General features: G+C 48.0%; 2 protein-coding genes across 2 annotated transcripts in view; both read left to right on the top strand.

The window, feature by feature from the left end:
• The window catches only part of TSPEAR (thrombospondin type laminin G domain and EAR repeats), a 193374-nt gene that overhangs the window by 113822 nt on the left and 67189 nt on the right, over positions 1–12363 (top strand). The gene's annotated exons all lie outside the window — the stretch shown is intronic.
• Positions 5882–6862, top strand: LOC123335085 (keratin-associated protein 10-8-like). Its single transcript, XM_044947662.1, has one exon. It carries the CDS (start codon positions 5962–5964, stop codon positions 6613–6615), a length of 654 nt encoding a protein of 217 aa, XP_044803597.1. The 5' UTR covers positions 5882–5961; the 3' UTR covers positions 6616–6862.

Below are 12363 nucleotides of genomic sequence, written 5' to 3'. Positions count from 1 at the left end.
AGCTATCCCTTTTGGGAAATATGGGGAGGAGGGACATACCCTGGCCCTTCAGGGCAGTGCTGGACCTGCGTGGCAGTGTGAAGGGCCTTGACTTGGGGCCTCAAATATATTTGTGCCTATTATAATATGCATGTGTGTGTGCTGAGTTGCCTGAAGTGTGTCTGAGTCTTAGTGACCTTATGGGCTGTAAGCTGCCCGACTCTTCTGTCCATGAGCTTCTCCAGGCAAGAGTCAGGAGTGGGCCTCTGTGCCCTCCTCCAGGGCTCCTCCTGACCCAGGGGTCAAATCTGGGTCTGCTGCAGCTCATGCTGGTAGGCGAATCCTTCACTGCTGAGCCAGACAGGAACCCAGCTGTTATAATAGCCACATTTAAAGTGAAAAAAGACAGGTAGAGTTTATTTAATTACATTTTATTAACCCAATACATGCAAAATGTTTAAAGAGATGGGAATACCAGACCACCTTACCTGTCTCCTGAGAATCCTGTACGTGGGTCAAGAAGCAATTATTACAACTAGATATGTAACAGTAGACTGGTTCCAAATTGGGAAAGGAGTATCAAGGCTGTGTATTGTCATCCTGCTTATTTAGCTTATATGCAGTGTACATCATAGAAATGCCAGGCGGGATGAAGTACAAGCTGCAATCAAGATGGCTAGGAGAAATATCAACAAGCTCAGTGATGCAGATGATACCACCCTTATGGCAGAAAGTGAAGAGAAACTAAAGAGCCTCTTGATGAGGGTGAAAGAGCAGAGTGAAAAAGCTGACATGAAACTCAACATTCAAAAAACTAAGATCATAGCATCTGGTCCCATCATTTCATGGGAAATAGATGGGGAAACAATGGGAACAGTGACAGACTTTATTTTGGGGGGCTCCAAAATCACTGCAGATGGCTGTGATTTCATGACTGCAGCCATGAAATTAAAAGATGCTTGCTCCTTAGAAGAAAGGCTATGACCAACCTAAACAGCATATTAAGAAGTAGAGACATTACTTTGCCAACAAAGGTCTGTCTAGTCAAAGCTGTAGTTTTTCCAGTAGTCATGTACATATGTGAGAGTTGGACTACAAAGAAGGCTGAGCACCAAAGAATTGATAGTTTTGAACTATCGTGTTGGAGAAGACTCTTGAGAGTCCCTTGGACAGCAAGGAGATCAAGCCTGACTATTCATTGGAAGGACTGATGCTAAAGCTGAAGCTCCAATACTTTGGCCACCTGATTTGAAGAGCTGACTCATTAGACAAGACTCTAATGCTGGGAAAGACTGACGGCAAAAGGAGAAGCGGGCGGCAGAGGGTGAGATGCTTCGATAGCATCATCGACTCAGTGGGTATGAATTTGAGCAAACTCTGGGAGATAGTGGAGGACAGAGGAACCTGGCGTGCTGCAGTCCATAGGGTCACAAAGAATTGGAATTAGCTTAGCGACTGATCAACAACAATCCAAAAGCTTAGTGTTTCAATACATCTGATATTAATGAAGTATCAGAACCTCACCAGGGTCACTGGCTGGGAAGGATCAGACTTTGCGTGTATCAACAGAACCCATCTCTCTGGCTGTTTAGACTTTTCTTCCTTTTCTTCTCACCTACACCTGCCCAATTCCTCATGTGCTCCTGTATATTTCCTCACTTGGCTGTTTGTCTTCTTTCTTTCTGGTTTTTGTTCTTAAGATTTTTTAACCTGGACCTTTTTTAAAGTCTTTATTGAATTTGTTACCACATTGCTTCTTTTTTGTGTTTTGGTTTTTCTGGCTGAGGGCTGTGTGGCATCTTGGCACCCTGACCAGGGACTGAACCCACACCCCATGCACTTGAATTTGGATCCTAAACCACTGGACCTCCAGGGGAGTCCCATCATTTGTTTTGTTTCTTTAAATGTTTCTCCAAGAGGGAAACATGAAAAGAGTGTTTTCCAAGCTCTTGCTTGTGTGAAAATACACTGCTGTTCTCTTTACTTGAGGAAGATATAAGGGGCTTCCCAAGTGGCACCACTGGTAAAGACTTGGCCTGCCAATGCAGGAGAAAGATGTAATAATTTGAAAAAAGGAAAAATGAGCTTTAGTCCCCAGTGTTCCCCCAGAAGCTCTGTGTCTTTCACTGTTTGGTGGGAGAGGTCCGGGGTCCGCCTGGTAATAGTTCATTTCCAGACCAGACTGTCAGCCGTTTGTTCCTGCCTGGAGATGGAGCTGCCCTTCATTCAGTTCATTTACAAACTGCCAATTTGGAAAACTCAGCAGTGGCCACAGGACTCGAGTATGTCAGTTTTCATTCCAATCCCTAAGAAAGGCAATGCCAAAGAATACTCAAACTACCACACAATTGCACTCGTCTCACATGCTAGCAAAATCATGCTCAAAATTCTCCAAGACAGGCTTCAACAACGTGAACTGTGAACTACCAGATGTCTGAGCTGGTTTTAGAAACGGCAGAGAAACCAGAGATCAAATTGCTAGCATCTGATAGATCATCAAAAAAGCAAGAGAGTTCCAGAAAAACATCTATTTCTGCTTTACTGACTATGCCAAAGCCTTTGACTGTGTGGATCACAGTAAATGTGGAAAATTCTGAAAGAGATGGGAATACCAGACCATCTGACCTTCCTCTTGAGAAATCTGTATACAGGTCAGGAAGCAACAGTTAGAACTGGACATGGAACAACAGACTGGTTCCAAATAGGAAAAGGAATACATCAAGGCTGTTTATTGTCACCGTGCTTATTTAACTTATATGCAGAGTACATCATGTGAAATGCTGGGCTGGAAGAAGCACAAGCTGGAATCAAGATTGCCGGGAGAAATATCAGTAACCTCAGATATGCAGATGACACCACCCTTATGGCAGAAAGTGAAGAACTAAAGAGCTTCTTGATGAAAGTGAAAGTGGACAGTGAAAAGGTTGGCTTAAAGCTCAACATTCAGAAAACAAAGATCATGGCATCTGGTCCCATCACTTCATGGCAAATAGATGGGGAAACAGTGGAAACAGTGTCAGACTTTATTTTGGGGGGAGCTCCAAAATCACTGCAGATGGTGACTGCAGCCATGAAATAAAAAGACACTTATTCCTTACAAGAAAAGTTTTGACCAACCAAGGCAGCATATTAAAAAGCAGAGACATTACTTTGCCAACAAAGGTCCATCTAGTCAAGGCTATGGTTTTTCCAGTAGTTGTGTATGGATGTGAGAGTTGGACTATAAAGAAAGCTGAGCACCGAAGAATTGATGCATTTGAACTGTGGTGTTGGAGAAGACTCTTGAGAGTCCCTTGGACTGCAAGAGATCTAACCAGTCCATCCTAAAAGACATCAGTCCTGAATGTTCATTGGAAGGGCTGATGCTGAAGCTGAAACTCCAATCCTTTGGCCACCTGATGCGAAGAGCTGACTCATTTGAAAAGACCCTGATGGGGGAAAGATTGAAGGAAGGAGGAGAAGGGGACGACAGAGGATGAGGTGGTTGGATGGTATCACTGACTCAATGGACATGAGTTTGAGTAAACTTCAGGAGTTGGTGATGGACAGGGAGGCCTGACGTGCCGCAGTCCATGGGGTCACAGTTGGACATGACTGAGCGACTGAACTGAACTGACTGAATGTATGTTTATGGTGGGCTCTAAAAATCCGATGCTCTTGAATTCATGAGGCCCTTCCAGTCCAAACACACCCACCTTGGTGCGCTCAGCTGAGAGTGGTTCGAGTTCATCCTGTCTTTACTGTTCTATCCTAGCTCTTCCTTCTTCCTTGTTAGCAACTGAGCAATCACGTTTGGTGTCAGCGAAACACATGGTCTGTTTATTACATTTTCTCTCATCATATTCAGGGATTTATGCTTTACCTCTGTTGGGCTTCCCTTGTGGCTCAGCTGGTAAAGAATCTGCCTGCAGTGCAGGAGACCTGGGTTCGATCCCTGGGTTGGGAAGATCCCCTGGAGAAGGGAAAGGCTACCCACTCCAGTATTCTGGCCTGGAGAGTTCCTTGGACTGTATAATCTATGGGGTCACAAAAAGTCAGACACAACTGAGCAAATTTCACTACACTCTGTTGGAATAAGAAGTGGCACCTCACTCTACTATTCCTGCCTAGAGATTTCCATGGACAGAGGAACCTGGCGGGCTACAGTCCATGGGGTCACAAAGAGTCGGACACGACTGAGCCCCTGAGCAAGCATGCATACTTTACCTCTGTGGAGTGGAGGAAGTAGCAGTGTTTGTGCTGAAAACCACAGAGTTGATTTTCTGTGGTGTTAATTTTGCTGTTTCCCGCCTCTGTTGTAAATTTTCAGCTCAGCTGCCTGGTGCTAAACTTCCTTGGACACATGCTTCCTTCTGCCTGTAACACTGAAGTTGGCCTGGAGAAAGGCCTGTGTAAGAGCCTCAATCCTATATACAGATGGCTGGCTTTCAGTCCCAGTCCTGATACTTTGGGCTGTGTGACCTGGAGATGGTTGCTTAACTTCTGTGTGCCTGGGCTTCCTCACCTATTTACAGAAACTTCCTTGCTCAGTGGATGTGAAATCAAGTGACTTGGTAGGTGTAGAGCATTCAGATCACCACCTGGCCTAGAACAGGTGCTCAGACAGTGTCATCTGACTCCACAGCCATGGTAAGGGTCAACATGATGACCACTGCCCAGATGTGACCATCTTCCCCAGAGTCAGCCCTTGCTGACTTGCTGTTCCAGGCTCCCTGGGACCACGTCTTCTTGTATCCACAAGGAAAACCAACTCTTGCCTGAGCTTTACTTCTGGGTGTTGCCTCGGGTCCTCGAGTCTCCGCTGCTCACACGTGGTTCTCCAGGAGGAGACCCTCCCTCTCTCTGGGTCTTTCAGGGCATCGCCCTTGAGGAAGGCAAACTCTGGCCAGAGGGGCAGGTTGCTTGGCTGAGAAGTATGGGGTGCACAGGGTGTGCTGAGAGCAGTTGGGTCTAGGTGAAAGGTCGATGAACGTGGCCCCTGACTCAGACACCTGTGAGCGCTGCTCCCTGAAGAGATCTCCTAACAGACTCCACGTATGACCGCGATCCATTAACCAGCCTCTCAGGCACACTGGCTGGGCTGCAGGGGACTGGATGTCCCTCTCACCATGCTTCCTGCTGGCAGAGCAGCTTCTGGGGGGAGTGCCAGGATCTCCCACCAGCCCCTGCTGAACATGACCCTCACCTGGTTCCACGGTCATATCTCCTGAACCACTTGCATTTTACAGACGAGTACATGTCACATTACACCTAAGTTTAAAAATTGTAAAACTCAAAATATTATTAAAAGTACTGCACCTCAAACAGAGGAGAGCTCAACATCTAAATTCACCAATTTAGAGATATGATCACCTCTAAACCTCACTCAGCATTGTTCCTGTTGTTCAGTCGCTCAGTCATGTCCCACTCTTCGTGGCCCCATGGACTACAGCACAGCAGGCTTCCCTGTCCTTCACCATCTCCCAGAGCTTGCACAAACTCGTGTCCATTAAGTCAATGATACTATATAACCAGCTTGTCCTCTGTTGTCCCCTTCTCTTCCTGCTTTAATCTTGCCCAGCATCAGAGTCTTTTCTAATGAGTCAGCTCTTTCAATCAGTGGCCAAACGATTGGAGCTTCAGCTTCAGCATCAGTCCTTCCAGTGAATATTCAGGGTTCATTTCATGTAGGATCTTACCTAGATATTTTCTGTATCTTTTCTGGAGCCAAACAAAGGAGAAATGGAAAAACATCCTGCAACATGGGATATTTACGCTCACAGGTTTAATGAGTGAAAACAATTGTGGAAACAATGCCAGCACTAATGAGGGGCTCCTGCCGCCAGCTCTCAACCCCAACAAGGAAGGGAGGGCCTGGGAGTCTCCTATGGGGACAACACAAGCCAGGGGCCAGGTATAAAAGCCCTGCATCCCCAAGCACCTCACACACAGCTCATACAGTCACACACACTCAAACCCTCCTCCAGCCCCACCACCTCCACCATGGCAGCCTCCACCCTGTCCGTCTGCTCCAGCGACCTGAGCTATGACTGCCCAGAGAGCTGCTGCGAGCCCCCCTGCTGTGCCCCCAGCTGCTGTGCCCCGGCCCCCCGCCTGACCCTCCTCTGCGCCCCAGTGAGCTGCGAGTCCAGCCCCTGCTGCCAGCCAGGCTGCAGCAGCTCCTGCCTGGCCTCGTCCTGCCAGCAGTCTAGCTGCCAGCCCTCCTGCTGCACCTCCTCCCCCTGCCCGCAGGCCTGCTGTAAGCCCGTCTGCTGCAAGCCTGTCTGCTACAGGCCTGTCTGCTGCAGGCCCGTCTGCTGCACACCTGTCTGCTGCAGGCCTGTCTGCTGCACCCCTGTCTGCTGCAGGCCCGTCTGCTGCACACCTCTCTGCTGCAGGCCCGTGTGCTGTGAGTCCTCCCCCTGCTCAGCCGCCTTGTGCTGCCAGCCCAACCCCTGCTCCTCGGTTAGTTGCAGACCCTCCTCCTCCCTGTCCCTTCTCTGCCGTCCTGTGTGCCGCCCCGCCTGCTGTGTGCCCACCTCCTCCTGCCAGCCCAGCTGCTGTCGCCCGGCCTCCTGTGTATCCCTGCTCTGTCGGCCCGCGTGCTCCTGCCCTGCTTGCTGCGTCCCAGCCTCAGCCCCAGAGCCCTGTTGCTGACCCGGCACATTGCCAACTCCTTCCAGGGCCAACGCTGACTTTCACCTGAAATTTCTGTAGCCTTAGGCCAGTCTGGGGTCTCCTTCTGTCCCAGAGTTTCCTGTGAGCAGCCTGGGCTGGCTCCTGGTTCCCTCCAGGCCCTGAGTGTCAGCCAGCATGCGGCTCTCCATCCTTCTTGGTCATGGATTTTGTCCTGATCTAGGTGAGGGGGCTGCTTGTTAACAAATAAAGTCATTGTCAAGCCCTCTCTGTGCCTTGAGTGCATATCTTTCAAACCCTGGGAAAGACCTTTGTTGTGGACAGTGGTCTGGGCTGGTTTAGAATCCTGGCCTTGAGTTGTATCCAGGACTGTAACATCATCAGGCACGGCTAACCACGCCCTGCTACTCTCGGCCAGGGTGTCCTGAGGCCATAGATCGACGGCAGCCTCCAGTCCAGAGTACCCTGCTCACCTGTACACCCCTGCATGAAGTGAGTGATGGGGTGGCAGTGGGGCATATGTCCAGGCCCCAGGTTTGCACACTGGGAACATGGGGCTTCCCTAGGGACAAAGAAGACCCCGTTTAGTAAACATCTGCCTTGAATATGTAAAGCTTACTCCAGAATCAGCTTCAGACAGGCAGGTGCCAGCCGTTCCCAAGTGCCCTGGACAGGAGTGTGAGTGCTTCCCTCTGTGTGCGAAGGTCTGGATGGTGAGAGCCACGTGCGGTGATGTTGGGAGCCTGTGTGAGTCAGGTTCTCCAGAGAAAGAACCCATAAGACATGTGCACGTATGCAGAGACTGATGTTGAGGAGCTGGCTCACACAGTTTGGAGGCGGGCAAGACCCAAATCTGCAGGGTGAGCTTCCTGGGAAGAGTTGGTGTTGCAGCTACAGATGACCAGCTGGTAGAATCTCTTTCTCCTTGGGGGGCCTCAGTCTGTTCTCAAGGTCTTCAACTCTTGGGTGTAGCCCACCCACATTTTGTAGGGCAATCTGTTTTACTCCGAGTCCACTGATTTCAGTATTGATCTCACCTAAAAAGCAACTATGTCATGACATCCAGCAATGTTTACCCAGACAACTGGGCACCGTGGCCTGGTCAGTTGACTCTTGAAATTATCCATCACAGGGACCGACAGCCAAGGGGGATGGGCTGTTTGGTAATGCAGGTGCTCGCTGGGCGATGCCCTCAGGAATTCAAGTTCTAAGGCAGCTATCCCTTTTGGGAAATATGGGGAGGAGGGACATACCCTGGCCCTTCAGGACAGTGCTGGACCTGCGTGGCAGTGTGAAGGGCCTTGACTTGGGGCCTCAAATGTATTTGTGCCTATTATAATATGCATGCGTGTGTGCTGAGTTGCCTGAAGTGTGTCTGAGTCTTAGTGACCTTATGGGCTGTAAGCTGCCCGACTCTTCTGTCCATGAGCTTCTCCAGGCAAGAGTCGGGAGTGGGCCTCTGTGCCCTCCTCCAGGGCTCCTCCTGACCCAGGGGTCAAATCTGGGTCTGCTGCAGCTCATGCTGGTAGCGAATCCTTCACTGCTGAGCCAGAAAGGAGCCCAGCTGTTACAATAACCACATTTAAAGTGAAAAAAGGTAGAGTTTATTTAATTACATTTTATTAACCCAATACATGCAAAATGTTTAAAGAGATGGGAATACCAGACCACCTTACCTGTCTCCTGAGAATCCTGTACCTGGGTCAAGAAGCAATTATTACAACTAGATATGTAACAGTAGACTGGTTCCAAATTGGGAAAGGAGTATCAAGGCTCTATATTGTCATCCTGCTGCATATTAAGAAGTAGAGACATTACTTTGCCAACAAAGGTCTGTCTAGTCAAAGCTGTAGTTTTTCCAGTAGTCATGTATGTATGTGAGAGTTGGACTATAAAGAAGGCTGAGCACCAAAGAATTGATACTTTTGAACTATCGTGTTGGAGAAGACTCTTGAGAGTCCCTTGGACAGCAAGGAGATCAAGCCTGACTATTCATTGGAAGGACTGATGCTAAAGCTGAAGCTCCAATACTTTGGCCACCTGATTTGAAGAGCTGACTCATTAGACAAGACTCTAATGTTGGGAAAGACTGACGGCAAAAGGAGAAGCGGGCGGCAGAGGGTGAGATGCTTCGATAGCATCATCGACTCAGTGGGTATGAATTTGAGCAAACTCTGGGAGATAGTGGAGGACAGAGGAACCTGGCGTGCTGCAGTCCATAGGGTCACAAAGAATTGGAATTAGCTTAGCGACTGATCAACAACAATCCAAAAGCTTAGTGTTTCAATACATCTGATATTAATGAAGTATCAGAACCTCACCAGGGTCACTGGCTGGGAAGGATCAGACTTTGCGTGTATCAACAGAACCCATCTCTCTGGCTGTTTAGACTTTTCTTCCTTTTCTTCTCACCTACACCTGCCCAATTCCTCATGTGCTCCTGTATATTTCCTCACTTGGCCGTTTGTCTTCTTTCTTTCTGGTTTTTGTTCTTAAGATTTTTTAACCTGGACCTTTTTTAAAGTCTTTATTGAATTTGTTACCACATTGCTTCTTTTTTGTGTTTCGGGTTTTCTGGCTGAGGGCTGTGTGGCATCTTGGCACCCTGACCAGGGACTGAACCCACACCCCATGCACTTGAATTTGGATCCTAAACCACTGGACCTCCAGGGGAGTCCCATCATTTGTTTTGTTTCTTTAAATGTTTCTCCAAGAGGGAAACATGAAAAGAGTGTTTTCCAAGCTCTTGCTTGTGTGAAAATACACTGCTGTTCTCTTTACTTGAGGAAGATATAAGGGGCTTCCCAAGTGGCACTACTGGTAAAGACTTGGCCTGCCAAAGCAGGAGAAAGATGTAATAATTTGAAAAAAGGAAAAATGAGCTTTAGTCCCCAGTGTTCCCCCAGAAGCTCTGTGTCTTTCACTGTTTGGTGGGAGAGGTCCGGGGTCCGCCTGGTAATAGTTCATTTCCAGACCAGACTGTCAGCCGTTTGTTCCTGCCTGGAGATGGAGCTGCCCTTCATTCAGTTCATTTACAAACTGCCAATTTGGAAAACTCAGCAGTGGCCACAGGACTCGAATAAGTCAGTTTTCATTCCAATCCCTAAGAAAGGCAATGCCAAAGAATACTCAAACTACCACACAATTGCACTCGTCTCACATGCTAGCAAAATCATGCTCAAAATTCTCCAAGACAGGCTTCAACAACGTGAACTGTGAACTACCAGATGTCTGAGCTGGTTTTAGAAACGGCAGAGAAACCAGAGATCAAATTGCTAGCATCTGATAGATCATCAAAAAAGCAAGAGAGTTCCAGAAAAACATCTATTTCTGCTTTACTGACTATGCCAAAGCCTTTGACTGTGTGGATCACAGTAAATGTGGAAAATTCTGAAAGAGATGGGAATACCAGACCATCTGACCTTCCTCTTGAGAAATCTGTATACAGGTCAGGAAGCAACAGTTAGAACTGGACATGGAACAACAGACTGGTTCCAAATAGGAAAAGGAATACATCAAGGCTGTTTATTGTCACCGTGCTTATTTAACTTATATGCAGAGTACATCATGTGAAATGCTGGGCTGGAAGAAGCACAAGCTGGAATCAAGATTGCCGGGAGAAATATCAGTAACCTCAGATATGCAGATGACACCACCCTTATGGCAGAAAGTGAAGAACTAAAGAGCTTCTTGATGAAAGTGAAAGTGGACAGTGAAAAGGTTGGCTTAAAGCTCAACATTCAGAAAACAAAGATCATGGCATCTGGTCCCATCACTTCATGGCAAATAGATGGGGAAACAGTGGAAACAGTGTCAGACTTTATTTTGGGGGGAGCTCCAAAATCACTGCAGATGGTGACTGCAGCCATGAAATAAAAAGACACTTATTCCTTACAAGAAAAGTTTTGACCAACCAAGGCAGCATATTAAAAAGCAGAGACATTACTTTGCCAACAAAGGTCCATCTAGTCAAGGCTATGGTTTTTCCAGTAGTTGTGTATGGATGTGAGAGTTGGACTATAAAGAAAGCTAAGCACCGAAGAATTGATGCATTTGAACTGTGGTGTTGGAGAAGACTCTTGAGAGTCCCTTGGACTGCAAGAGATCTAACCAGTCCATCCTAAAAGACATCAGTCCTGAATGTTCATTGGAAGGGCTGATGCTGAAGCTGAAACTCCAATCCTTTGGCCACCTGATGCAAAGAGCTGACTCATTTGAAAAGACCCTGATGGGGGAAAGATTGAAGGAAGGAGGAGAAGGGGACGACAGAGGATGAGGTGGTTGGATGGTATCACTGACTCAATGGACATGAGTTTGAGTAAACTTCAGGAGTTGGTGATGGACAGGGAGGCCTGACGTGCCGCAGTCCATGGGGTCACAGTTGGACATGACTGAGCGACTGAACTGAACTGACTGAATGTATGTTTATGGTGGGCTCTAAAAATCCGATGCTCTTGAATTCATGAGGCCCTTCCAGTCCAAACACACCCACCTTGGTGCGCTCAGCTGAGAGTGGTTCGAGTTCATCCTGTCTTTACTGTTCTATCCTAGCTCTTCCTTCTTCCTTGTTAGCAACTGAGCAATCACGTTTGGTGTCAGCGAAACACATGGTCTGTTTATTACATTTTCTCTCATCATATTCAGGGATTTATGCTTTACCTCTGTTGGGCTTCCCTTGTGGCTCAGCTGGTAAAGAATCTGCCTGCAGTGCAGGAGACCTGGGTTCGATCCCTGGGTTGGGAAGATCCCCTGGAGAAGGGAAAGGCTACCCACTCCAGTATTCTGGCCTGGAGAATTCCTTGGACTGTATAATCTATGGGGTCACAAAAAGTCAGACACAACTGAGCAAATTTCACTACACTCTGTTGGAATAAGAAGTGGCACCTCACTCTACTATTCCTGCCTAGAGATTTCCATGGACAGAGGAACCTGGCGGGCTACAGTCCATGGGGTCACAAAGAGTCGGACACGACTGAGCCCCTGAGCAAGCATGCATACTTTACCTCTGTGGAGTGGAGGAAGTAGCAGTGTTTGTGCTGAAAACCACAGAGTTGATTTTCTGTGGTGTTAATTTTGCTGTTTCCCGCCTCTGTTGTAAATTTTCAGCTCAGCTGCCTGGTGCTAAACTTCCTTGGACACATGCTTCCTTCTGCCTGTAACACTGAAGTTGGCCTGGAGAAAGGCCTGTGTAAGAGCCTCAATCCTATATACAGATGGCTGGCTTCCAGTCCCAGTCCTGATACTTTGGGATGTGTGACCTGGAGATGGTTGCTTAACTTCTGTGTGCCTGGGCTTCCTCACCTATTTACAGAAACTTCCTTGCTCAGTGGATGTGAAATCAAGTGACTTGGTAGATGTAGAGCATTCAGCTCACCACCTGGCCTAGAACAGGTGCTCAGACAGTGTCATCTGACTCCACAGCCATGGTAAGGGTCAACATGATGACCACTGCCCAGATGTGACCATCTTCCCCAGAGTCAGCCCTTGCTGACTTGCTGTTCCAGGCTCCCTGGGACCGCGTCTTCTTGTATCCACAAGGAAAACCAACTCTTGCCTGAGCTTTACTTCTGGGTGTTGCCTCGGGTCCTCTAGTCTCCGCGGCTCACACGTGGTTCTCCAGGAGGAGACCCTCCCTCTCTCTGGGTCTTTCAGGGCATCGCCCTTGAGGAAGGCAAACTCTGGCCAGGAAAGCAAACTCAGGTTGCTTGGCTGAGAAGTATGGGGTGCACAGGGTGTGCTGAGAGCAGCTGGGTCTGGGAGATAGGTTGA

Source organism: Bubalus bubalis, chromosome 1 (assembly GCF_019923935.1).
Source record: "Bubalus bubalis isolate 160015118507 breed Murrah chromosome 1, NDDB_SH_1, whole genome shotgun sequence".
Lineage (NCBI taxonomy): Eukaryota > Metazoa > Chordata > Mammalia > Artiodactyla > Bovidae > Bubalus > Bubalus bubalis.
Note: the sequence above shows the minus strand (reverse complement) of the source record. Positions and strands in the feature narration are given on the sequence as shown.